This window comes from Artibeus jamaicensis, unplaced genomic scaffold, assembly GCF_021234435.1.
Source record: "Artibeus jamaicensis isolate MK-2021 breed Jamaican fruit bat unplaced genomic scaffold, CSHL_Jam_final contig_1715, whole genome shotgun sequence".
NCBI classification, from domain to species: Eukaryota; Metazoa; Chordata; class Mammalia; order Chiroptera; family Phyllostomidae; genus Artibeus; species Artibeus jamaicensis.
The window spans coordinates 2,495,886-2,523,460 of record NW_026521335.1 but is presented as its reverse complement, the minus strand read 5'-3'; the positions used below and the strand labels follow the sequence as shown (position 1 = coordinate 2,523,460).

The following is a 27,575-nucleotide window of genomic DNA, read 5'->3' as shown; positions in this document are numbered from 1 at the left end:
ATGGTGCATTTGGGTGGCTGGAGCTCCCAGTTTAGTATCTCAGTTAAAGGACAAAAAAGTCCCTTTCAGTCCTTCTTAATTAGTGCTATCTCTCTTTCTTTCCTTTAGTCTGTCAGGCATAATTAACTGTTGTTTCTCTGAGCTTCTGTTCTCGGGACTGGGAAGATTACTAAAAGCATCCCCATGCAGGTGTTTCAAAATTTATACAAATGGGACATACTGGAGCACACAGACCCTGATCCCAGAAATAACAGCAAAACAAACCGAAGCCTGCATTATCAGCCTGAAACCTCCTGATTTACAACTGATTGCCATGACCACCCAGCTTCAACCCCCTTCGCCATTTTTAATTCAGTAAAACCTCACAGTCCCTGCTCTTCAGGGCTGGTGCATTTCTCCGCACCTAACCCTTTCCCTCTCTTGGGAAAGTAAAAATAAAACTTTGCTCTCTGCATTTTCTTTTGTCACAGCCTGCATTGAATTCTGTCACAGTCTGCATCACCGGACACCCTAACAATCAGTAGTGGTTTACTTAAAGCGTTTCTTCTGAAAACCTTATAGAATCTCACATGGAAGCAAAGCAGCCCCCAGACCCTATGCTCAAGCAGATTATCATTGAGACTTACCTTGTTCACAAGCGAGAGCAGGTGTGAAGCAGGCAGGGCACTGTGAGCGGATGGCAAGTGCTGAAACCTTTTATTGGGTCTTTAATTGCACACTTTGGAAGGAGACACCCTCTGGGTCTAAAGTCCTGATTCATCACCACCAAAACCCAGCCTCTCCTCCTTCTGTACTACCAGCTCGTCTTACTTTTATATCCTTCTTTAGGCAGCTTCAGTTAAGTCTTGGCTTCAGACTCATCCAAAGGAAAGTGAAAAAGTATTTTGGTTCATTTACTGATTTTTGCAAGCCATAGTTTTGAGAGATCTTTGGGGTGGTGTTTTTTTTTTTAACCTAAGGACACCATCATATTTCTGTTTGACAAATCATAGGGCTGGCAGGAATCTCAGAAGTCATCTGATTCCTCTCTCTACTCACAGGATGGACTGTATTTGACCCAGCCCAGATAGATGGGTGTCAGTCATGTGTTTAAAAATAGAGGCCCTATTTAGCCTTGTGACTAAACTGGAGACACCAGTTGATTCAGGTGTTTCAGTGCTCTGTTCTTCTTGCCTAGAGGCAGAGTTTGAAAAAAAATTTCTTGCTAGGTATGCAGAACTTTGCTTATCTAGAATGTGCTATTTTAAAAATGTGATTGACCTCTGCTCCTTAAAGGCACTTTGATAATCCAAGGAGCTTAGAAATGAGCATTTATATGACTGTGTCCTTTCTTAAAGGGGAAAGGGAGACAAAAACCACCAAGCTGAGGATGGGCAGGAGCAAGCTGGAGATGCTAACTGGCAAATGTTTTTATTTCCTCCTAGATCTGAGTCCCTCTCAGTAGAGAATATCTAATTAACAGGAAAATTAGAATTACTTTTTTTAGATATTTAAAAAGAGAATGGGGTATGTTTTAAAACATTTTTTTGCCAGCTTGTAAAAGGGTATAAGAAATAAATCCATGAAAACAAGTGTAAAAGACAAAGACCAAGATAATGGAAGGGTGGGGATGGGAGTAATTACATGAGAAGACTGAGATTAAAAAAGCATTGATATTGATCAGAACCTTGTTTGATCTTGCTGATAATCAAGGGAAGTACAAGGAAACTGAATGTTGAGGGGAGGTGTGGATGGAATCCACATTGATAGTTTCCGCCCATAAAAAAATTTCTCAGCATTCCACTGAAAGGAAGACTTCTCCTGAGGATTGAAACTGGCATGTGAAAGTCATTTTAATTCTCATCAGTCAACATCCCCTAAGTACCAACTGCTTCTCAGGCACTATATCAGGCACTGGCGTATTTAAAGTTGAGTCAGCTATGTCTCCCTGCCCTGGCACTCACAGGCCAGTCTCTTGAGAAGTAATTAAAGGAAGCTGAGTATGTTCAAGGCTGACTTGGAAGATTTAGGGAAGACATAATGGCTGTTGCCAATATTTGAAGGGTTTTCAGGAGGATGAGAAATGGAATAGGAATAGAAAGGAACAAATGTTCACTCAGTACTTCGGGCATGTCAGAAACTTACATGGGCTTTCTTATTTAATCCCCGAAGTCCCTTTTAGGTAGTTATCCTCTTTTAACAAATGAGGAAGACTAATGTATCCAGTAAATGGCAAAGCCAGGACTCAGAGTTGAAGTGTCTCAATCACATGTTTCTGAGCCCGTGGTCTCTCTATTATCTCGAGTTCCTTATTCTGTGAAATGTCAAAGAACAGAGCTAGAATTAATGGTTGAAACTTTCTAAAAAGCAAACTTTAGTTCGACAATGGGATAGTTTGATCTTATAACAATGAGTCCCCTGTCACTAGCACTATTCAAAAAAGATGCTGACTCACAATCTATTGGCTGGGTTGTAACAGGAATCCTGACACAAGAACAGATAAGGCTGAAGTGGCTTACAGTAAAGGCACAGAACTCTTCCAACTTTAAATGTCTATAGTCCTAGGTTATAGTTTCTATTTAGAAGGTCAAGGTTGAATCTTGACTTGTCTTTGAACTACGTGTTGATGGGAGAGACCTAGTTCTTCTTGCTGATGCATGTAAAGAATTACAGATCAGCAAATCTATTAGTATGTAATCAGTTTATTAGTGATCCATTTCCATGGAAGAGAACAGGCCTAGGTAGAGTGTGGGGGTTGTAAAACGCTAAGGTTCAGGGCAAAGCAGGGCGGCAAAAAGTAAGAGTGGCTGACGACCAGGGCAGCAAGACCCCAGGTGGCCTGAGGCCAGGTGGCCAGAGAGCCAGGAGGACCAAGAGCGCCCCAAGCACCCAGATCTCTCCCCACAGAGGCCTTTGTTCTGATGACTTATATAGCTGGTGGGATGGGAGTAAAAGAGTTACATATTGATAAATGGGTAAATGTGGTGCCAGCTTTCTTGGGAAGACGTGACTACCCAAATGTAGGTATGTGTGGGGGTCTGTCAGCTGAATTCTTATCTTGCTCCAGACCCCATTTGTTCATTTTGTTGTAAAGCAGGTGTATGACAGGAGGCAGTTAATTAAAGTTGGGACAGTTACCCAAAGTTATTTTTAAATTTTTAATAATTTATTTATTTTAATTGTTGTTCAAGTACAGTTTTCTGTCTTTTACTTCCATCCCAGCTCACTCCCCCAGTGCTCCCCACCTCCCTCCCATTTCCACCCCCCTTAGTTTTTGTCCAAAGTTATTTATTGGCTCTTTCTGTAGGCATTGGGGACTGTTCGTAAAACAGATAGTGACCAGAGGCAGGCAATTAACCAAAGCTGTTTTCTGGGCTGCTTCTTTGGGCATGGTGGGCCCTCTCCCACATTCCAGGCCTTGGGATGAAAGCGCAGTTCCAAGGCTTTCTTTCTCTGGTAGTGGAAACACTATGTAGAATTTCAAAGACCTCACTCCTCCCATGCTAACATAGTGTTTCTTGTGATGTTGGAACACCTGGCAATATTATTGGACCAGGCTCATGACTACTGAGTTAGTGGGTGAAACATAGCTTCCTCTTCCTCCCTGCTTTGGTTTTTACTGTTCATTTGACCTAAGTGATAAAAAGCATTTCCTGGCAACCAGAATGCTAGATGCTGGTTAGTAATAGCAGTGCAATCTCAGAGAATTTTTCCTATGCTGTCTCCTGCTTCAAATTAAGGCTGGTTTCTTACCCTTTCATAGGCATTCCTATTTTTTTCAGTGATTACTCAAGACTGTTTAATACCCACACTTCTTTCTTTTAAAAAATATTTTATTTGTTTATTTTTAGAGAGGGGAAGGGAGGGAGAGAAACATCCATATGTGGTTGCCTCTTTCGTGTCCCTTACTGGGGATCTGGCCTGCAACCCAGGCATGTGCCCTAGACTGGGAATCGAACTGGCAACCCTTTGCTTTGCAGTCCAGTGCCCAATCAACTGAGCCACACCAGCCAGGACTAATACCCATACTTCTTATTGGGCAGTGACTCAAAGAGATGGCAGCAGGAGGAAGGGGATGGCTTTCTATCTAGTGTTTAAAAAGTTATTTATGCTGCTATACAATAAATTGCCAATAACTCTACCATTAGAAAGAAAAGACCCCAATTGCTCTTTCTTCTTCCAGAAATACCTCCCTAATGGTCCTTCTGTCATGTCCTCTCCCTCCAATTTCATGTAGGGATAGTAAAGACAAAGAGTAGTAAAGAGAAGTTGACTTATATGGAACTATGTTTAAGAACATCTTTTTCTTTAAGGTCACTGAAGTCTTGAATGAAGGCTCCAGATAAAACCCATATGATGGTTGCTTTGGAAAAGATGGCTAATAAAATAATTAGCCGTGTTTTCTATAGTAGTGGAAAATTTTCTATAATAATGGAAAATTTGATATGCAAAAAGTCTTTAATTCATAATCATGATTTCATTGTCTTTTTTACTTATCATGAAAGTAGTAGGAGTTTATTCAAGATGGCTGATGGACTGAGCAACTCTATATTCTTAATGTCCCTCCCAAAATCTTCTAAATTAAAAATATACAAAAAGAAAAAAATAAATTAGAATTATGAGAAGGCCTAGAGGAGATTCACAACTGAGTTTCAATAAATTTATCAAAGTTGATACCCAAGCAGTCTATAAATTCAACATAATTCCTATTGAAAAACTCATGGCACATTTCACAGATCTAGAACAAATATTCCAAAAATTTATATGGAACCAAGAAAGACCCCAAATAGCTTCAGCAGTCTTGAGAGAGAAGAACAAAGTTGGAGGCAAAACAATACTTGATGTCAAACTATACAAGGTTGCTGTAATCAAAACAGCCTGGTACTGGTATAAAAACAGACATACCCATCAATGGAACAGAACAGAGAGCCCAGAATTAAACCCAGACCTTTACGGTCAATTACTATTTGACAAAGGAAGCAATAGCATGCAATGGAGTAAAGACAGTTTCTTCAATAAATGGTGATGGGAAAACTGGACAGGTACATAAAAAAAATAAAACTAGGCCACCAACTTATACCATAAACCAGAAAAAACTCAAAATGGATAAAAGACTTAAACATACTGGCCAAGATGGAGGCGTAGGTTGAAACACTGTGCCTCCTCACACAACCAAGTTTAAAGACAACAAAGTTTTAGCAACAAAAATGCAACCAAAACACAGAAAATTGAACTGTATGGAAGTCCAACAACAACGAACCATTCATCCAGTCTGGTAAGAGGGGCGCAGTCTCAGTGGCTGGTGGAGCGGGGTTGGGCAGGGAAAAGCGGCTGGACCGACCCAGGAGCACAGGCGTCAGTTGGCAGATCCCAGGCGTGGGGTGGCAATGGGCAGACCCAGTGAGGGCTCAAGGCGGCTGGCTGACCACGGTTACACATTCGCTTGCAGATAAACCAGGCAAAGGAGCGAACAGTGAGACAGACTGCCCAGGCTAGGACCCCAGTGATGGGAATTAAAGCCTAAAAGCACCAACTGGAAAAACTTTGTGGGTCGAGGTGCCGGGAGAAGCTCCCAGACTCACAGAGAGTTTGTTGGAGAGACCCACAGGGTTCTGGAGGGTGCACAGGCCCACACACCCAGGAACTAGCACCAGGGGGCCAGGTTTGCTTGTGGGAAGCAGTAGAGAGGACTGAAATCCGAGAGAGCGTGGAACAAACGCCACTGCCCCTCTCTGACCCCACCCCCACATACAGTGTTACAACGCTGCGACTGGGTCGCCCCACCCTGGTGAACACCTAAGGCTTTGCCCCTCATACATAACAGGTGTGAACAGACCAAAACATTATGGCTCAAGAACAGCTCAAAGCCTCAGAGCCAATAATTCTAAGCAACCAAGAGATACCCAACCTATCAGATGCACAGTTCAAAACACTGGTGATCAGGATGCTCACAGAACTGGTTGATTTCAGGCACAAATTAGATGAAAAAATACAGACTACACTAACTGAAATGAAGGGAAATGCACAGGAAACCAATAATGATGGAAACAAAACCGGGACTAAAATCAATGGAGTGGACCAGAAGGAATGAAGAAACAGCCAAACAGGAAAGAATGAAGAAACAAGAATTCAAAAAAATGAGGAGAGGCTTAGGAACCTCCAGGACATCTTTAAACATTCCAACATCCAAATTATAGGGGTACCAGAAGGGGAAGAGGAAGCGTAACAAGTGGAAAGTTTATTTGAACAAATAATAAAGGAGAACTTCCCAAATCTGGCAAAGGAAATAGACTTCCAGGAAATCCAGGAAGCTCAGAGAGTCCCAAGGAAGTTGGACCCAAGAAGAAACACACCAAGGCACATCATCATTATATTAGCCAAGATTAAAATGAAGGAGAGAATCCTAGAAGCAGCAAGAGCTAAGGGGACAGTCACCTACAAAGGAGTTCCCATCAGACTGTCAGCTGATTTCTACAAAGAGACCTTACAGGCAAGAAGGGGCTGGAAAGAAGTATTCCAAGTCATGAAATCCAAAGACCTACATCCAAGACTGATCTATCCGGCAAAGCTTTCATTTAGAATGGAAGGACAGATAAAGTGATTCTCAGATAAGATCAAATTCAAGGAGTTCATCATCACCAAGCCCTTATTATATGAAATCTTAAAGGGACTTACCTAAGAAAAAGAAGATAAAAAAGATGAACAGTGAAAGGACAGCAAACTCACAGTTATTAATAACCACACCTAAAACAAAAGGACAACTAGAGGTCAGCTATATCAGGAGCAGAACCATAGAAATGGAGATCACATGGAGGGTTAGCAACAGGGGAGTGGGAGGAGGAGAAGGGGGGAGAAGGTACAGAAAATAAGTAGCATAGACAGTAGAAAGACAATAGATGGGGGGAGGGCAAGGATAGTATGGGAAATATAGAATCTAAAGAACTTGAGACACGTGGTCATAAACTAAAGGGGGGGAATGGTGGGGAAGGGGGTGTGCAGGGTGTAGGGGAATGAAGGGAGGAAATAGAACAACTGTAATGGTATAATTAATAAAATATATTAAAAATTAGTTTCTCATATACATCTGGGTTTATTTCTGGGCTCTCAGTTCTGTTCCACTGGTTTGTGTGTCTTTTTTTCTACTAATACTGTACTGTTTTGATTATCGTAGCTTTGTAGTATATAATTTGAAGTCAGGGAGTGTAATACCTCTGTTTTTTTTTCTCATTATTACTTTGGCTATTCAAGGTCTTTTGTGGTTTCATACAAATTTGATAAATTTTTTGTTCTATTTCTATGAAAATGCCATTGGGATTTTGATGGGAATTGCATTAAATCTGTATATTGCTTTAGGTAATATGGTCATTTTTTAACTATGTTGATTCGTTCAATTCATGAACATGGAATATCTTTGCATTTCTTTGTATTTCTTCAATTTCTTTCAACAATGTATTGTAGTTTTCAGTATATACACTCTTCACTTTTTAAATTAAGTTTATTACTAGGTATTTGATTCTTTTTGTTGCGATTGTAAATGAAATTGTTTGCTCCACTTTTTCTGATATTTCATTGTTAGCGTATAGTAATACAATGGATTTTTGTACATTGAATTTTCATGCAGCAACTTCACTGTATTTGTTTATTGTCTTTCTCGTAGTTTTTTTGGTGGAGTGTTTAGGATTTTCTATACACAGTATCATGTCATCTATGAACAATGACAGTTTTACTTCCTCCTTTCCAATTTTGTTGCCTTTTATTTCTTCTTGTCTGATTGTTGTGGCTAGGACTTCCAGCACTATGTTGAATAAAAAGGGTGAGAGTGGGCACCCTTGTGTTATTCTTGATCTTAGTGGAAAAGCTTTCAGTGTCTCACCACTGAGTATAATATTAGCTGAGGGTTTGTCATATATGAACTTTATACATTGACGCACTTTTCTTCTATACCCATTTTATTGCGTGTTTTAATCATAAATGGATGTTGTATCTTGTCAGCTGCTTTTTTCAGGATCTATTGATATGATCATATAATTTTATCCTTTTATTAATGTGGTATAGCACATTGATTGATTTGCATAGGTTGAACCATCCTTGCAATACTGGAATGTAGCCTGCTCGATTGTAGCATATTATCTTTTCAGTGTATTATTGGATTTGATTTGCTAGTATTAGGTTTAGGATTTTTGAATCTATATTTATAAGAGGCATTGGTCATTAATAGTCTTTATTTGTGTTGGCCTTGCCAGGTTTCAGTATCAGGGTAATGTTGGCCTCATAAAATGAGTTAGGAAGTATTGTATTTTCTTCATTTTTTTTGAAGAATTTGAGAAGGACAGGTATTAAATCTTCTTTGAATCTTTGGTAGCATTCACTAGTGAAGCTATCTGATCCTAAATTTCTGTTTTGGGGGGGGGTTTGGAGTACTCTTTCACTTTCCTACTGTTAATTGATCCATTTATATTTGCCAATTCTTCCTGATTTAGTGTAGAAAGGTTATATCTTTTTAAGAATATATCCAGTTTTTCTAGATTATCAAATTTGGTGGCATGTAGCCTTTCATTGTTATATTTTCTATAGCCATTTATATTTTTGTGGTGTTCATTAAATGTTTTATTTCATTTTTGATTTTATTTATTTGAGTATTTTCTTGCTTAGTGAATCTGGCCAGAGGTTTGACACTTTTATGTATTTTTTTCAAAGAACCAGCTCTTGTTGCATTAACTTTTAAATTGTTTTTGTTTTCTATTTCATTTACTTCTGGTGTAATTTTTTATTATTTCTTCTCTTTCTACTGATTTTGGGCTTTATTTCTTCTTTTTCCAGTTCTTTAAGGTGAATATTTTAGATATTTTTTTGAGGTGGGTCTATAATGCCATAAATTTCCATCTTATTACTGCTTTTGCTACATCCCCCAAATTTTGATATGTGTTTTAATTCTCATTTGTCTCTAGGTATATTTTTATCTCTTCTTTTATTCCTTTTTTGATCCAGTTGGTGTTCAGTACCATGTTGTTTAATCTCCACATTTCTGTGGCTTTTCCATCTTTCTTTTTGCAGCTGATTTCTAGTTTCAAAGTGTTGTGGTTGGGAAATATGTTTGGTATGATTTCAGTCTTCTTAAATTTGTTAAGGCTAGGTTGTTTTTGCCTTAATAGATGGTCTATCTGTGAGAATATTCTAGTGAATGTGCATGCACTAGAGAGGACTGCATCATCTGGTTCTGGAGTACAAAGCTTTGTAATGTTGATTATGTCCATTTGGATTAGTGTCATTTAAGGTTGATATTTCCTTATTGATTTTTTGTTTGGATGATCTACCCATTGTTGTTGAAGGGGTATTTAAATCTCTTACTATAATTGTCAAGAAAGAAAGAATTCTCAAGGAAGCCAGGGAAAAGAACATAGTAATTTATAAAGGAAACACCATTATATTATCATCAGATTTTTCAACAGAAATCCTGAAAGACAGAAGAGAGTAGAAGCAAATTTTTAAATCATTGAAAGAGCAAAATAATAGCTAGGAATAATATATCCAGCAAAGTTATCCTTTATATATGAAGGAGAAATAAAGGCTTTTCCAGACAAACACAAGTTGGGAATTTACCACTGTAAGACCTGCATTACAAGAAATGCTTTAAAATGCTCTTCTATTGAAAAGAAAAAGAAACAAATACAAAACTGTGAGTAAGATGACTAATAGACAGATAGAACAGGAAACTGCAATGCTTATTCAGAATAAGATATTAAACACCTGAACATAACATAAGGGTTAAAGGAGGTAAAAGCCTAGACAATAGCTACTGCAATTTGGAAATAAGTGCATAACATGAAAAAGGATAATTGTATAAAAAGGGAGGGAGGAAAGGACTGAAATTGCACAGGTGAGTGGAGATAAGATGCAATCAAAAGAAAAAGAACTATTGTATGTATGAAACTTTCTTGCACAAACCTAATGGCAACCACAAACAAAAATCCAGAACTGAGACACAAAACATTTAAAAAAGAGAAAATGAAGGAAAAATTTATAGAATACCACTAAGCTAAAAAACAACAGATAGAAACATAAGGGAAAAGAAACAATGGAGGCACAGAAACTACCAAAAACCATATATAAAATGGTTATTTAATAATTTATCATAAGCTAATCTTATGCTGAATTTCTGACAAAGATGGAGGTATAGGTAGATACACTTCACTTTCTCACACAACCAAAGAAGAATAACAACTAAATTAAAAACAAAAAACAACCAGAACTGCCAGAAAATTGAACTGTATGGAAGCCCGACAACCAAGGATTTAAAGAAACATTCATCCAGACTGGTAGTAGGGGTGGAGATTACTAGCCGAGGTGGGGAGGATGCAGGGCAAGGTGGCAGCCGGTGTCTGGGTGGGCGAGGTGGGGGCAACTGGGGAGCAAGACAGACCACAAGACCCAGGGTTCCAGAACCAGGATAAAGCCTCAAAACCTCTGGCTGTAAAAATCTATGGGGGTTGTGGCAGCTGAGAAGCTGCCAATTTCATAGGAGAGTTTGTTGGAGGGGCCCATGGGGTCCTAGAATATACACAAGCCCACTCACTCAGGAATCAGCACTAGAGCAGCACCTGCAAGGGTGCAGTTCACTTGTGGGAAGTGGGGAAATTGACTGAAAGTGGGGTGAGAGTCAAGCAAGTGGCATTGTTCTCTCTCTAAGTACTTCCCCACATACAGTGCCACAACACAGAGAAGTGGGTTGCTCTGTCCTGGTAAATACCTAAGGTCCTGCCCCTTACAATATAACAGGTGCACTGAGACCAAGAAATATGACCCAAATGAAAGAACAGATCAAAACTCCAGAAAAGGAACTAAGCAATGAGGAGATAGCCAACCTATCAGCAGCAGAGTTCAAAACACTGGTAATCAATATACTCAAAGAAATGATTGAGTATGGCCACAAAATAAAGGAAGAAATGAAAGCTATACAAAGTGAAATAAAGCAAAACATAGAAGGAACCAATAGTGAAGGGAAGGAAACCAGAACTCAAATCAATGATTTGGAACAAAACAAAGAAACAAACATTCAACAAGAACAGAATAAAGAAACAAGAATTTTAAAAAATGAGGAGAGGCTTAGGAACCACCATACAACTTCAAATGTTCCAAAATTTGGACGATAGGGGTTGAAAACTGATCTGAACAAATAATGAAGGAGAACTTACCTAATCTGGCAAAGGAAATAGACATACAACTCCAGGAAGCTCAGAGAGGTCCAAACAACTTGGACCCAAAGAGGAACACAAAAAGGCACATCATAATTATATTGCCAAAGATTAAGGATAAGAAAATCTTAAAAGCGGCCAGAGAAGAAGACAGTTACCTACAAAGGAGTTCTCATAAGACTATCAGCTGATTTCTCAAAAGAAACCTTACGGGCAAGAAGGGGCTGGAAAGAAGTATTTCAAGTCATGAAAGACAAGGACCTACACCCAAGATGACTCTGTCCAGCAATACTGTCATTTAGAATAGAAGGGCAGACAAAGTATTTCCCAGATAAGGTCAAGTTAAAGGAGTTCATCATCACCAAGCCCTTATTATATGAAATGTTAAAGGGACTTACCTAAGAAAAAGAAGATCAAAAATATGAACAGTAAAATGACAACAAACTCACAACTATCAACAGCTGAATCTAAAAACAAAAACAAAAACAAACTAAGCAAATAACCAGGACAGAAACAGAATCACAGAAATGGAGATCACCTTGAGGCTTATAAGCATGGAGGGGGAAGGAGGGGAATGGGAGAAAAGGTATAGGGAATAAGAAGCATAGTTGGTAGGTACAAAATAGACAGGGGGAGGTTAAGAATGGTATAGAAAATGGAGAAGCCCAAGAACTTATATATGTATGAGCCATGGACATAAACTAAGGGGGTGGGAATGCTGGAGGGAATGGGGGTTTGGGTGGAGGGTGATACAGGGAAGCAAAGCAAAAGTGGGGCAATTGTAAGAACGTGATCAATAAAATGTACTTATAATAAGAATAAAATTTATCATAAGCCTTTCTGTACTATTTGATATGTTATCATTTACATTCTGAAATTACTTTAATAAATAATTTTTAATGTTATGCATTTTAATTATAGGATATTTCGAGGAGATATTAACAATTATCAATTGTTTTTACTTACTAACCTTTAAAAAAATTTTAATTGTTGTTCATGTACAGTTTTCTGTCTTTTACTCCCATCCCAGCCCACCGTCCCAATCCTCCTGACCTCCCTCTCATTTCCACTCCCCCTAGTTTTGCTCAGTAACCTTTTTATGTGTATAAAACTTATCTTGCCAAGTACATTTTAATTACCTAAAGTGAGAGACTGTGAATTATATATTCTTTTATGCAAGTAGCTCTTATAAAAGAAATACAGTAGAAAAATAACCACTTAAGTTATAATTAGACAAGCTGGGTTCAAAACCCATTAGTGTTTAACACACTTCCATCTATACATATTTTTTTCTAATTTTCTCTTAAATTGTTTTTACAAAACTGAAATTATTCAGTCCATACCATTTGAAATTTGTTTTCTATTATATAATGAACAGCTTTCCAGTTCAGTAAAGATTTTTCTATACCATATATTGATATGTGCATAGCATTCCATTGTATGAACGTACCACAGTATATTTAATCATTCCTTTTTTGGGTATTTTAATTGTTTACAATTTTTAATTATTATATCCCATGATGTATGTGGTGTGATGAATATCTTGTAGCTAAATTTATGTGCACCCCATGGTTATAATTTTAGAGTCATATGCCCTTTATATCATCCCTCTGAGCCCTCATAACCAGCAGAATTTGATACATGAAATGATTTCTTGTTTGTTATAGGTAGCACATCATTTGTGTTTAAGTAGAAAAATGTTTTTATATGTTGTGCATGCATGCTATAGTGTATTGAGGCCTTTTTATAATCAGCATGTACAGTGTATTTATGCTCATGTTACATTATTTCCTTACAGTGTGAGCAAATAACCAAGCTGTTAATAAACAAGTGAGAAAGGCCATATGAGTTCAGTTCTGAACTTCAGTAGTGATTCGGCCTTAGGCACATTAGAAACGATTCTGTTTTGCTTCCTTATTTGGAGATGGGAAAAGAGAAGCAATATCGTCTAGAAATTCTAGAATTGCTGTTGACTAAATCAAGTGAAAAGTAAAAACATTTAGCAAAAATATTTGGCTTATAGTGCACTCTGCTCTGAGAAGGCCAGGACCATGTGGGACTTAATCATTTATATAACCAACCCAGCACAGTGCTTGGAACATAGTAGGTACTCAGTAAATTTTTTTTTTCAGTGAACAAAATTGAAAGAAATATTCTCAGATGAAAGAGTCCTGACCTGGAATTAAAAGAACTGGACTGATTCAAGCCCTATCTCTGACTCTAACTTTGGATCTTTTATTCCTATAGATTGAATATACTCATGAAACCTGAAAGGTATGCAACTAGACAATAATAATATTCATTTATTGAGTATCTTATATTTTGCACACATTATTTCTACTCTTCATAACAATCCTGAAAGGTAGGAACTATTACCCTAATTTTACAGTTAAAGAAATATAGTCTTGAAGAGATTATGTAACTTCTCATGTTAGATTGCTAAGTCTTAAACAAATTTCTAAACCATAAAAACTGAGGTTTTCATGAGAACTCCAAAATCTGAGTTCTTTGTGTACATTAGGCTGCCTCCCTGCTAATATTCAGAATACTCTTCAAGCTTTAATAGCTCATGAATCTGTTCTATTCTACACTGGCACAAATATGTTTGGTGGTCCAATCAGTATTTTAAACTTCTAGAACAATGGTAGGAAAAAAATTGGTCTAACTATTTTATAGAGATGTATTATTTTGTTATATGTTACCTTGGAACTTATCACTTGGAACCATCCTACCCCTGGAATAATAAATTCAGTCTTCACAGTCCCTGTCCCTGGCCACCTCTCCTGACATTTCTCCCATTCATTGATTCCCAAGATACTGGATTTTCTTTCTCATTTGAACCCCAAATTCACTTACCTATGTCTCTTAGTCCCTGCTTGTACTTATTAGCTTTCCTTTCCTCCTTAGATTCTGTAACAGTTAATTTTATGTGCCAACTTGGCAGAGCTACGGTGGCCAGATACGTGGTCAAACATTATTCTGGATGTTTTTGTGAGAGTGTTTTTGGATGAGATTTTCATATAAACAGGCAATCTTTGATTGAGTAAAGCGGATTATCCTCCATAATGTGGTTGGGCCTCAGTTGAAAAAGTTCTTAACAGAACAAAGAATGAACTTCCCTCAGCAAGAGGAAATTTGCCAGCAGATGACCGTCAGACTTGAACTGCATCATGGGTTCTTCCTTGAGCCTCTAGACTGCTGGCCCATCCTGCAGATTTTGGACTTGCCTCCATTATCATGTGAGCCGATTCCTTAAAATCTCTCTTTCTCTGTCTCTCCAATTTTATCAAATCCTCTTTTCCTCAACTTCACAGTTAATATTCTTGAAAGCCTTGTCTTATATTTTTGCTTTCCTTGAATTCTTAAATCAAATCCACTGAGATATATGAGATCATTACTGACCACCATGTCACCAAATCACCAGGCATTTTTTGGGAATTAACTTGCTTGGCTTCTCTGAAATATCTGATAATAACTGCCTCCTTTTTCTTGCAGCATGTTCTTTCCTACTTTTCGTGATACCACATATTCCTGGTTTTCTTCCTGTCACTCCAACTACTTTTTAAAATTCTCCTCTTTAGTATTTTTCTTTTGCATTTCCTTTAAATGTTGCTGTTTCTCAGTGTTCTGTCTTAGCACAATTTTTCATTTTCTTTTCTCCTGTCCTGAATAATCTTATCTACTCTTATTGCTCCTATTATTACTGATAGACTGATATTCCCCTTTTATATATCAAATCCAAACTTCTCACCTGAGCTCTAGACTCACATAACCAGCTGCCAACTAGGTAATTCTTCATGGAAACCTCAATACATCTCCAATTCAATGTGAGTAAACTGAACTTGTCATTTCACCCTCACTACAAACTGAGGTTCCCTTGTGCTTCCATCTCAATAATGGTCCCGCTATACACCCAGTTTCTCTAGCTAAAAATCTAATATCATCTTTATCTTCTTCTCTCCACCATCTTCAATATAGCACCAGCTCCTACTGATTCTAATTCTCAAAATATTTTGTATATTATTTTATTTCATATATTATTTCATTTTCTTTATCCTTGTCCATTATTCTAGCTCAGGCTATCACTGTCTTTCCTGGGGATCATTGTAATATCTTCCTAATGTTCTCTCTGCTTCCATCTCTACCATCTCCAACCCATCCTCTGCAGTAGAGCCAGAGTGATCCTTATGAACTATCCATCTGGTTAATTACTCCCCTCTTTAAAATAACAATAATTCCTTGTCATGGTGACCAGAGTTTAAAAGATGAATTGCCTTCAAAATGTGGGGAGCCTTAAATTCCAAACTGAAGACCTTAGACTTTATCTTGCAGAAAATACAGTACAATTTTTTTTACAAAGGGGGAGTAATGACAAAAAGAAATCAGATTTTAAAATGTTTTTGTAATTTGAATGCCTGTCGTGGATGTCCTGAGGGTTCAGAAAATAATAACCTATTCAGAAATCTATTTTTGTTGTATTTCAGATTATTGCATGTGACTGTCAGCTCTTTACTAACAAGAGAAACATGTGTTTATTACATATTATATAGATTATAATCTTCAGATTACGGTTAGCAATTATACTTTAGCAAATATACTTGCTAAACAAACATAATTACTATAACTGAATGAAAATATCAGCAATGCTTAATTAGTGCAGAAGATGGAGCTGAAATGGATTCATGCTTACCTTGTTGCCATGGACTTTCAGTTTGAGTGGAACCAAGTTCCAGGAATTTGTTCTCTCCTCAGAAAAGAATGGGAGTAATTAAATGCATATGTGAAGTTTATAGATTGGGTCGATGATCTTTCATATTATTAGGGTCACCGAAAGTGAGGTAGGTAGGGGTCTTTTCCTTAAATGAATAAATCTGGGTTGATAGAAAGGCACTCTGGAGAGGCGTTTGGGAGACAGATGGAGGGAAGTTCAGGTCTGATTGGATAGGAAAGGAAGATCTTTGAAGCTGGAACAAGGCTCTGATGACCACCTTCATCAGTTAATTTTCTCCCTTATTTTCTGTTAGCTAAAGGTAGAGTTGGGGTGAGGGATTATTTGAGGTGCTTTGAGATTTTCAGTTGGACAAGCTGAATATTATAATTAAAGTAATTATTTTTCAGTCCTGGGAATAATCTTGGGTGATAGCTCTTCTAGTCTAATAGTTTGAAATATAAAACAATGGAAGCCCAGAAGGCTTAAGTGGCTTGCACAAGGACACACAGATAGTAAAGTGAAAGAACAGGGCAGAATGACTACTTCACCAGTGTCTGCATATTGCCCCAAGCTTCTTATTCATTGTAGCATTCTTTCCATTGTACCATAGAAACTATGACAGGTTTAATTAAAAAGAGGGTCTTTGAGCAACCAGTACAGGCTTGTACAATGTCAAAGGATAAAGATCATTACGATACAGATAGATTTCCCTAGCAACATAACCACACCTTACATGGTATATTAGTTTGCTAGTGCTATCGTAATAGCCCCAGACTGAGTGGCTTAACCAATAGAAATTTATTTTCTCAGAATTGGGAAGGCCAGAAGTCTAAGATCAAGGTATTGGTAGGGTTGTTTTCTTTTTTCTGAAGGTTATGAGGGCAGGATCTGTTCCAGGCCTCTGTCCTTGCTTGTAGATGGCCATTTTCTTCCTGTGTCTTCACATCATCTTCCCTCCATCATGTGTGTCCAAACTTTCTCTTTTTATAAGGACACCATTCATTTTGAATTAGTGCCCACCTAATGATCTCATTTAAGTACAATTACTTATTTAAACACAGTATCTCCTATATTCTACTATATTCTAAGGTGCTGGGAGTTAAAACTTCAACATATAAACTTTTAGGGAGGACATAATCCAGCCCATACTACATAGATACCAGCTTTACCATCACAGAGCATTTTAAATCCTCAACCTCATTCTTCAGCAGCAACTAAGGTAATGTTACTAGAGCTCCCTCCCAGTTTAGACTTAAGCAGTCAGTTGCACAACGGCCTCCAGCTTCTGCACATGAATGTACACTGTCTAGGTGGAACACAACAGTTAGTCTGCTCGTATGTTCTCCTGTCAGCATGCTAAAAGAGGACCCATAGGGCATGGGCTGGCCGACACACTTTTATTTAACAACATATTATAACTGTGATGAAACAATACTTTCTTCTTTGGAAATTGCTCCTTCTTTATCTTGTAAAGTGCTATAAGTCTGAGGGCTTTGATTGTTTTTAGCATACTTTTTATTGTTGAACTGTAACTTAGATGATGAGTATATATTTCAGGAGTATCCTGGGGCTGACATTTTTAAAGAGGTTCTGAAATGAGTTCCTGTTGAGAGGATCCTGGGGAAAGTCAGTGGGGGCTTTTCCATGGTTTCTGCGAAGATCCTTAAGTAAGGAAAAGCATACACTTATCTTAAGAGAAAAAATAGTTTTGTAGTTAGAAATTATTTGAAAGAGGTGATGTTCCATGGTAGTGTGTCAGGGGATTCCCAGGTTTTGTCTATTGTGGGTATCAGTTATTTATGTTAAAGCAAGGGAGAGACTGGTGATCCTTGCAGAAAAATGCCATATTACTCTATCAGAATGATACTCAGGAGTTTACTTTTCCTGCCTCCACAACTCACCAAAATCTTGGTATCTATAACTTAGAATGTCTTCTCATCCATGATGCTCACAATTTAGAAATGATACTATTCTGCATCAGGGCCTTCTTGGACTTATTTCTAGTACCAAGGTGTGAATACCAAATATAGACTCCAGCAGGTGGCACAGGGTGTTTGGATCATTAGATAATAACATGCTATTTTTGGCATTACTATTAAACTCCTTCTGACTGGGTCACCTGATGGACTGTGTTGCTTAAACCAACAATTCATCTATAATTTCTATAATCCTGAGCTGAACTTTCAGGCTATTTTCTACTATTGGTTCACTAGACATCAGAGACAAAGAAGCTGCTATATTCTTGGAAGAAAATATTAGCAGACACTGAGAGCACCATTATTTGTCATGACCTGTGAGTCATAGCTAAAAAGGACACAGAAAGCTGTGAACTCAAGAATATAAACATGGGTAGAGAATTCTAGCTTGGGGATGGAAATAGAAATAATTTACAGTTCACCCTAACAGGGAAAAATGGTTGAGGGAAAAGAGAGGTGTATGGTTTTTTTCTTTTTTCATATTTAGAACGTGGATAATTGTAACCAAATACCCTTAAGCAATGAGAACTTTTTTCCAGTTCCTAGACCAGTAGATACCGAGTTATGATTTGATGCATAATTAAAACAGACAAAAATAATTGTTTGCCAAACATTTATTATTAATTTTTTATACAGTCCAATTATTTCAAGAAGAATGTTTCCAAGGTAGTATTAATAGGCTTCAAAGAATTATAGGCTAATGGGTCTTTTCTGTTTGCATTTTTTCCCCTTTCCCTCCCCGAAAATGTTCTCTGTGATCTCTTATTGGTCCTAGAGCAAGATAGAGGCTTACAGAATCCTGAACAGGTTCCCTCTGAACTAAAATTAACTAAGACAGCAATATTCTGAAATTCACCAAAGACTAGAGGAAGAGAACTGAGCACTATAGACTATGGCAGACAGAGTTTTAAAATTTGAGCTCTGGAGATGTTTGAGAAACACCTTACTTTTGCTCTATGAGATTTTAAATGTTTATGGAGTTGAGTGTAAAAAATTCCAATTCAAATTCTAAATAAAGCTAAACCTTATTCTTAACAGATATTTCTTCCAGTTATGGGCTTATTTCACAGAAAGTTTTTCTGTCCAAGTCAGTTTCCCTGCACTATTCAAAGGTTGTAAATATGCAGTCCCCTTGCACAATCTGTGCTAATTAAGCCACAAAAGATGAGAGGCTATTTGGAGATAAGTATTAACGTAATCTAGGCCCAAGAAGATATATCAACTTGAACACTAAAATTATCTAAATTCTCTACAAGATATGTCAACCACTAAAAAAAAAAAAAGACCCAATTCTTTTGAATGTCACATTATCACATTATTCTTGTTAATGTGATTGCTTTTTGAAAGCAATAAATTAACATGTCCCCAAACAAAACTCCTTAAACAAATTAAATGATTTGTTTTAAAAAATGGTCACCACATATGCACCAAAGACATCCTGCAGTAAAGAACTATTTGAGGGAGAATAAAAGGTAGAGGTACAAAGTACATGGAATGAATGTAGTTTAAGATTTTGGATTAAAGATATATTCTAACATAAGAGAGTTTTCCCACAACCATAATCATTTGAGTCATTTAGTACCCAGTGCTTCCCATTTCTTTTTGCTGAAGCTTTGGCAAGTGTTGGAATATGGCATTTCTTAAGGGCGGTATTGGGATCTCTGCTCTTGGATGTACTCATAGAGAGGGCTGGAGCGCACCGGGGCACTGGCAAACTGACTCTCGCCAGATTCCAGAAACTGCTGACGACCCTTTTCTTTTTCCTCCGGGACTTGGCCACGCCTTTGCACCCCCTCCTGCAGGCTGCGGAGCTGCTCTTCTTCCCGGAATTTCCTTTCCGGCTCTTGGCGGCGTCTCTGCTCTTCTTGCCGCAGTTCCTGTCCCTGAAGGCGCCTCTTCTCCCCCCGGGCAAATGGCTTCTCTTCTCGGTACTGCTGGTTTAGCTCCTGCCGGCGCTTCAGTTCTTGTTCCTCCCGCTGCTGCTGTTCTCGGCGACGCAGCTGCTGTTCTTTTCGTTCCTGGATAAGCTGCTCGTCGCGTTCCTGGAGGCGCCGCTGCTGTTCCTCCTCGCGTAGATATCTATCGCGCTCCTGGCGCTCCTGGCGCCGCAGCTGTTCTCCCCTTTCCTGAAGGAGCTGCTCCTCCTCACGGGATTCTCTGTCGGATTCTCTGTCGCGCTGCCGGCGGAGCTGTTGCTCGCGTTCCTGGCGGCGGAGTTGCTGTTCCTCCTCGCGCAGACGTCTGTCGCGCTCTCGGCCACGCAGCTGCGGTTCTTCCCTTTCCTGGAGGAGCTGTTCGTCCTCACGAAATTTCCTGTCGCGTTCCTGGCGGCGCGACTGTTCTCTTTCCTGGAGAAACTGTTCCTCCTTCTGAAGTTCTCTTTCACGCTCTTGGCGAAGCTTTTTCTCTCGTTCCTGGCGACGCAGCTGCTGGTCTTCTAGTTCCCGGAGAAGCTGTTCCTCCTCAGGAAATTTTCTGGCGCGTTCTTGGAGACGCAGGGGCTGTTCCTGTTCCCGGAGGAGCTGCTCTTCTTCACGGAATTTTCTGTCACGTTCCTGGCGGCGCAGTTGTTCTCCCCTTTTTTGGAGAAGCTGTTCCTCCTCACGGGATTCTCTGTCATGCTCCTCGCCACGCTGTTGCTCGCGTTCCCTGGCGCTGAGTTGCTGTTCCTCCTCGCGGAGCTTTCTGTCGCTCTCTTGGCGACGCAGCTGTTGTTCCCGTTCCTGGAAAAGCTGTCGCTCTTGTTCCTCGCGGCGCAGCTGTTGTTCCTCCTCGCGGAACTTTCTGCCGTTCTCTTGGCGACGCAGCTGCTGTTCCTCCTCACGTAGATTTCTGTCGCGCTCCTGGCGACGCAGCTGTTCTCCTCTTTCCTGAAGGAGCTGCTCCTCCTCACGGGATTCTCTGTCGCGCTGCCGGCGAAGCTGTTGCTCTCCTTCCCGGGGGCCGAGTTGCCGTACCTCCTCTCGGAGCTTTCCGTTGCTCTCTTGGCGACGCAGCTGTAGTTCCCGTTCCCGGATAAGCTGTCCCTCGCGCTCCCGGCGACGCAGCTGTTCTCCTCTTTCCTGAAGGAGCTGCTCCTCGTGGGCGAAGCTGTTGCGTTCCCGGGGCTCCTCCTCGCGGAGATTTCTGTCGCGCTTTTTTTGGAGGTCGCTCCGGCGACGCAGTGCTGTTCTTTTTGCGCTCCTGGCGACGCAGCTGTTCTCCCCTTTCCTGAAGGAGCTGCTCCTCCTCACGGGATTCTCTGTCGGATTCTCTGTCGCGCTGCCGGCGAAGCTGTTGCTCGCGTTCCCGGCGGCGGAGTTGCTGTTCCTCCTCGCGGAGCTTTCTGTCGCTCTCTTGGCCACGCAGCTGTTGTTCCCGTTCCCGGATAAGCTGTCGCTCAAGTTCCTGGCGGCGCAGCTGTTGTTCCTCCTCGCGTAGATATCTGTCGCGCTCCTGGCGACGCAGCTGTTCTCCTCTTTCCTGAAGGAGCTGCTCCTCCTCACGGGATTCTCTGTCGCGCTGCTGGCGAAGCTGTTGCTCGCGTTCCTGGCGGCGGAGTTGCTGTTCCTCCTCACGGAGCTTTCTGTCGCTGTCTTGGAGAAGCAGCTGCCGTTCTTCCCGTTCCTGCAGGAGCTGTTTCTCCTTACGGAACCTTCTGTCTTCTTCCTGAAGGGGTTTCCCCTCTCTTTCCTCCTCTAGCAGCTGCTCTTCCTCTTGGAACTTCCTGTCTCGCCTTTTCGCTCCCCTTTGCTCGTCTCGCTCCAGCAGCTCTTTGGTTGGGAACTGCCTGTCGAACTGCTGCTCTTCTTGTTCATTCTGCAGTGCCCACCGATCCTGCTGGAATTGCTTCTCCCGCACCTGGGGATCTTCCACTTGCCGGATCTTTTCTTCATTCTCTCTGCGTTTGGAGTAAACCCTGTAATTACCAACTTCATTTCCTTTTTCTGGTTGCCACTGACATTTCAGATCACAGCGCTGATTATCATCCCGGAATTGGTGCACCTGGTCCTGGTGCTCCTCCTCCTCCTCCAGATACTGCCTATCACGCTGCTGGTGCCTCCGTTCTCTCTGCAGCTGCTCTTCCTCCCGCCGTTGATCTTCTTCCCGATACTGTCTCTCCCGTTCCTGAAGCCTCTTCTCCGGTTGCTGCTGCTCTTCCTCCTCCTGCAGCTGTTCGCGCTGAGCTGGCTTGGTGTATTGAGTGTGGCGGCGTCTCTGGCTTTCCTCCTCTAGTTGCCACCTCGATTTTTGGTCGCGGCGCAGCTGCTGGCGCCGCTCCCTCTCCTGATCCTCTTGGAGGTACTCCTCCTGGAGCTGCTCCTCCTCGCGGAACTGCAGCTCCTGCTCCTTCTCCAGTCGTTGTCTGCTCAGCTCCTCCCCTTGGAGCAGTCGTCCCTGCTCCTGGCGCTGCTCCGTCCTCAGCTGCGCATTCCGCTGCTCCTGCTCCTGCAATGGGGGCCTGGCCGACAGCCTTTGGCGGCGCCTCTCACTCTCTTGCTTAGCCTGCCTCTGATAGTTGAGGTTCCGGAGCTGCTCTTCTTCCTCCTGGCGCAGCTGCCTCTTGCGCTCCTCTCGGAGGGTATGGCTTGGCCACTGGGCGTCCTCTTCCCGCTCTCGCAGTCGCTGCTCGCGCTCCTGGAACCGCCTCTCCTCTTCCCCCTGCTCCTGGTGGCGCCTCTGCAGCTCCTGCCTACGGGGCCTGGAGTAGACTTTGTTCTGACGGGCGTTGGCCTCGCTTTCCAGCTGCCGCTGCCACCTCAAGGTGTGGCTCTCGCCCTGCTCACTAGCCTCTTCCTGCTGTACCTCTTCCTCAGCCAGCTGCTGCTCACGCCTCATCTGCTCCAAGAGCGACTCCTGCTCGCGCCTCAGCTCTTGCTTGCGCCTCAGCTCCTGCTGGCGCCTCTCCTGTTCGCACCTCTCCTGCTCGCGCTTCAGCTGCTCCAAGACCGGTTCCTGCTCAGGCCTTTCTTCCTGCTCCCTCCTCAGCTCACGTTGTCGCCTCAGCTTCTGTTCCAAGCGCGGTTCCTGCTCGCGCCTGAGCTGCTCCTGGTGCCTCTCCTGCTCCAAGCGCTCCCGGCTCTCGCGCCTCTGCCTTTGTAGTGGCTCTTCTTCCTCCTGGCGCTCCCTCCTCAGCTCCTGCCCTTTCCGCAGGGGTAGCTGCTCCCCTTCCTGGCGCTCCCGCTGCTCCTGTCTTTCTTGCCTCCTCTCTTGGACAGGAAACTCCTCAGGTACCACTCTCTGGCACCTATGCAGCAGCTCTTCCTCCTCAAGGCGCGCTTCCCATTCTTGCCGTTGCAGCTCTTGCTCGCGTCTCTCGTCCTTCTCCCTCTGCTCCGCTTCCTCGGTGAACTCCCTCTCTTGTTGCTGCCTCTTCTGCCTGCGTTCTTCTTTGAACTGTCCCTCCCGGAGCTCAAACTTCCTTTGGTCTTCTTGCCTGCGATCTTGTAATGGGTTCCCCTTTCCCTCACACTTGGCTCCCTTCTCTAGCCCTGAGGCCTCCGCGAGGGCGTAATAACAAGCTTGAGCCACCTTGAAAATGAACAGGAGGAACTCATTGAAATCTACAAGCCCGTTACAGTCGCGATCCAGAAGTTCTAGGAGCAGATCTACCGTTTCAGGATCACGTGGTCTCTGAAAAAAGATGAAAACAAATTTTTTTTTACAATATACCATTTACTAGTAGTAAACTTTCACACACAATGTATATTTTATGATATGCTGACACTTCAAAAAGACATTAAGAGCAATTAGAAAAGTCCCAGTGTGTATGGTAGAGTTTTGTTGTCCCCATAATACCTCATTATATAACATACACTTGTTGGAAATTTTTGCATCTTATAATTGAATGCTGATTAGAAGATCACAAGTTCTCTTCAGCTGGGTGAATAATGAACTCATCCTCAAGAGAAAACTACAATTGACATTTATGAAGATTTGCAGCAGCCATTTCTGTTTGAAATGGCTAGTTCTTCTGATTTGATTTTTATTCCATGTTTGAAACAGAACAAAACATTTATGGTAACACTATTTTACTAGTGAACAGTATGATTTTGATTACTGAAATTTGGAAATAATTTTAAATTCCTTCTAAGTCTAGTTTGATCTTACATCTTTTCTAATAACTTCCCATGACAACCAGTTCATTCACATTGACATTGCTATCAAGTACAGAAATAATTGTTAGTAACTTTTTTAGTACCCAGACTGCAATGACGGTTAAAGTGAATGAGGGATATAATATAGAGCTGTTGCGGGGTAAAATGAATAAAAAGTCACCATTCCTTGCTCTGGTCACTCCTGAGAAGAAATTTCATAGCCTCAAATCAATAGAGAAATTTCCCTTTCTTCTTATTTCTTACCTGAAGGACAGCTCCAAATTCCCTTTCAAGGAGATTCTTCAGGTCTTTCTTGCATAGTGCTGCCCCATCACAATCATGTGAGGCATATTGATTGAAAACTTCAGTGATATCAAAGATGCTTCTCAGAAGTGGAGACATTTTTTCCCCTTAAGTTCAAGTAAACCTAAAACAATAAAATAGGATAAAGAGTCAAAACTGTGATCTTGGGGAGGTTTTAGCCATACTGTTTTGGACAGATGCCTAAATAATTTGACTTAACAGCAGTAGTTATTTTTAACCCAGACTTTCAAAGCATTTTATCTTTAAATATTGTACTTAGGAAATGGAAGAGAGATCTTTAGAAACTTAGAGCCAGGGAGTTATCTTTAGACTATCCTGTCAGCAGCTTTTAGATTGTTTATCCCATCTGGATTATCCATCTCATTTCCTTCTCTCTCTTTCTGCTCCCTAACATATTGCAGATCAGACAGCATAGAGAATAATAAAGAAATTTAAATTTGATATGTCGCTTCTCATTGCAACTTCCTCTACAGTTGAACAGAGGATAGGTGAAAGCCAAAAAGGTGAGGGAATATCTGAAAGTATCTTAAAGTGGATAGAAACCATGTACACATAATTGCGGCAGCAAAATATTTGGTGGTAACTAGAACATTAAAAAGGGAGTGTGGATTATTTCCCAACATTATAGCCCATAGGAGATCTAAGAACCTAATTCATAGTTTACCTGGGCTCAGATTAAGCATTACTTCTTCATAGTCAAAGGCGGCATTGTACAAAAATATTCAGACATACCAATGAAGAAAACAGAGAGTGCATGTTATCTGCCTTAACTAAGATATGTTAAAGATATTCAATTATTGAAAGCTTCTGAGAGGTACTTCCAGAGTCAATGGGTCAAACTGAACCTGGACAATTCTGAATAATATTGGTCTTATGGTTCACTTTTGTTAAACTAAAACAAACCATTTGAATCCTGGCATTATTTTTAAAAAGTGTGTGTGGGGGGACTTAACCAAAAGGATATCAATATTAAAAGAATACAGGGAAAGTTTCACTGGCTGGGCTTCATTAATTACTTCTCAACCCCAATACCACAGATGCCATAACTACACGAAGATGGCCCATATTGGGTAAAACCAATATAAAAAGAGAACTGAGGGGCCCTGGTCGGGTTGTTCAGTTGGTTGGAGTGTCATTCCATACACTAACAGGTTTCCGGTTCAATCCCTGATTGGGGCACATACCGGAGGCAACCAATCAATGTTTCTCTGTCTCTCTCTTACCCTTTCTTTCTCTCTCAAATCAGTAAACATATCCTTAGGTGAAGATTAAAAGAAGAGAGAGAACCAAGTGTTGGAACATTTTTGAGATAGCAGTTTTTAGAAAGATGAACCCCATCAGAGTCACACATAACCAACTTCCAACCCCTGGTGGGTGAACAAGCTTATCGAGTTTAGAGCCTTGAGAGAAGGGCCATGTCTCTGAGTAATAGCTCCAGTAGTAAGAAGATGGCATGGAGTTAGACATCCCTGTAAGATACTGATGTCTTCTGGCACAGTAGGACCCTGATGCCCCCTCTCATCAACATCTACAACAACTAGAATATAGAGACTCACACAGAAGAATATGATCCCACTGGATGGAACTTACCCACTTCACCAGAGGGAGAAGTCAAGTGCTCGCTGACACCACTGGCAACTGTACTGGGCAGTTGGTAGCTGAGCCTTTTATAGTGGTTTTAATTGTGCCCTGAAGACCTACTTGGGAAGGAGACACCCACTCTGTGAGATGGTCTGATTCATCCCTAACCAAGCCCAGCTCCACCTCTGTCTCCACAAATGGTTATCTCTCTGTTTGCGCACGTAACTATTTGGCATGAGGTTCACAGACCTTGCCTACTGACAGGGTACTGGCCCCACCTAACATGAAAGGGTAGAATATTTGGCAGAATCTCTAATTTTAATTGTTAAAATTAAATAAAGAATTTAGTGTTCAAAATCTTAATTAATTATGGGTTTATTATAAACTTAATTATGGTTTTATTACTCTGAGCCATTTACTTTATAAAAAATGTAACTTCTAGGTTGGGGTCAAACAGAAACTTTGACATAAACTAATGAGAGCTAATTAATTTTTTCCCTGGGATGTGACAATCTATACAAAGCTGCTTAATAGTGCTGCTTGAAGCAGTTTTAGGACAATGAGAGGAATATAAGGAATTGCTTTCAGTTTCTTCTCTAAAAATGCAGGTAGGGAAAATAATTGCATTTGTATTTTGGGTCTTATGATGATTTTACTATAGATAGGGGATTGCCTCCTTGGTAAACAATTTTGGGTGGTACTTTAAAAATACATTTCATTAAATTGTTTATAAGAGAACTTGAAATCTTTCAAATATTATTTTTAGGGGTGTTACACCTAAATGAAGTTTGCTCTTTCTTTCTCATTAACATATTGATGCCCCTGGAGAAAAGGAGCCGGTGTAATCTGTTTTTGTAGATATAATCATCCTGCTCAGCCCAAGTCACTAATGATTATGACACTGAAACACTTGACTCTGCTTCTCCTGGAAGTGCATTCAGGTAATTGGTCATTCTAGGCCAGTATGTCTGCCAGGGATTTCTCTGCCTGGTGATCATTTGCAAATTTCTGTGCTGTTACATTGTAAAAAACTGAATTTTATACCTGATTGCCAGCGACTCTCAAACCTGGCGATAGTTTGCAAACCTCTGTGCTGTTTTATTTTAAGGAACTGGATTTTATCCTTGGTTGACAGTGATTCCCACCCTTACATTTCAGACTAGGTGAAACTTTGGCTCATAGAAGGTTTATGGAGACTATTAAATGATTCAGTGGCTTTTGGCATTTTGGTCTCCTCCTTTGTCCAATAGAGGCAAGTATTGGTTTTCTGAATTTTGAGGAGATTCTGTAGGGTCCTTCAATGGAATACAATTTGGAACCTAAATCTTGATGGCTATTCATTCCTTTATATGCAGGTCTAAATGATGGTGAAGTTGAAGTCTATTTGACTCATCATTTGCTGCCATCCTAGAGGTGGGATGAGAGGAAAGTGGAAGTGATAGGTAATGGGAAGGTGACTGTAAGCCTGGTTCACTTCTGTGATCTGGGATTTCTCCTACAACAGTCACTGATTCTTGGGATCAATTAGCAGACTTGATGTAGCAGCTTCTTAATAAAGAGTGAAGATGTCTCCTTTTTTCCCCCTTTTATTTAGAATTTTGCACAATTATTTTAATCTTTGAATTTTAAGATAAAACCATCATGAGTACTATAACCACAAATCTTCATGGAACCTCTGTCTCTCACAGGAAATACTAGCCTTTTTAATGAGTGTTCTTCAAGGAATTCTCTGGAC

General features: G+C 40.6%; 1 protein-coding gene across 1 annotated transcript; it reads right to left on the bottom strand.

The window, feature by feature from the left end:
- Window positions 1-19,498: 19,498 nt before the first annotated feature.
- On the bottom strand, window positions 19,499-24,337 carry TCHH (trichohyalin). Its single transcript, XM_053670470.1, is given in 4 exon segments — window positions 19,499-21,037; window positions 21,039-22,347; window positions 22,432-23,471; window positions 24,200-24,337. Coding segments are annotated over 4 exon segments (4,026 nt in total).
- Window positions 24,338-27,575: the final 3,238 nt, after the last annotated feature.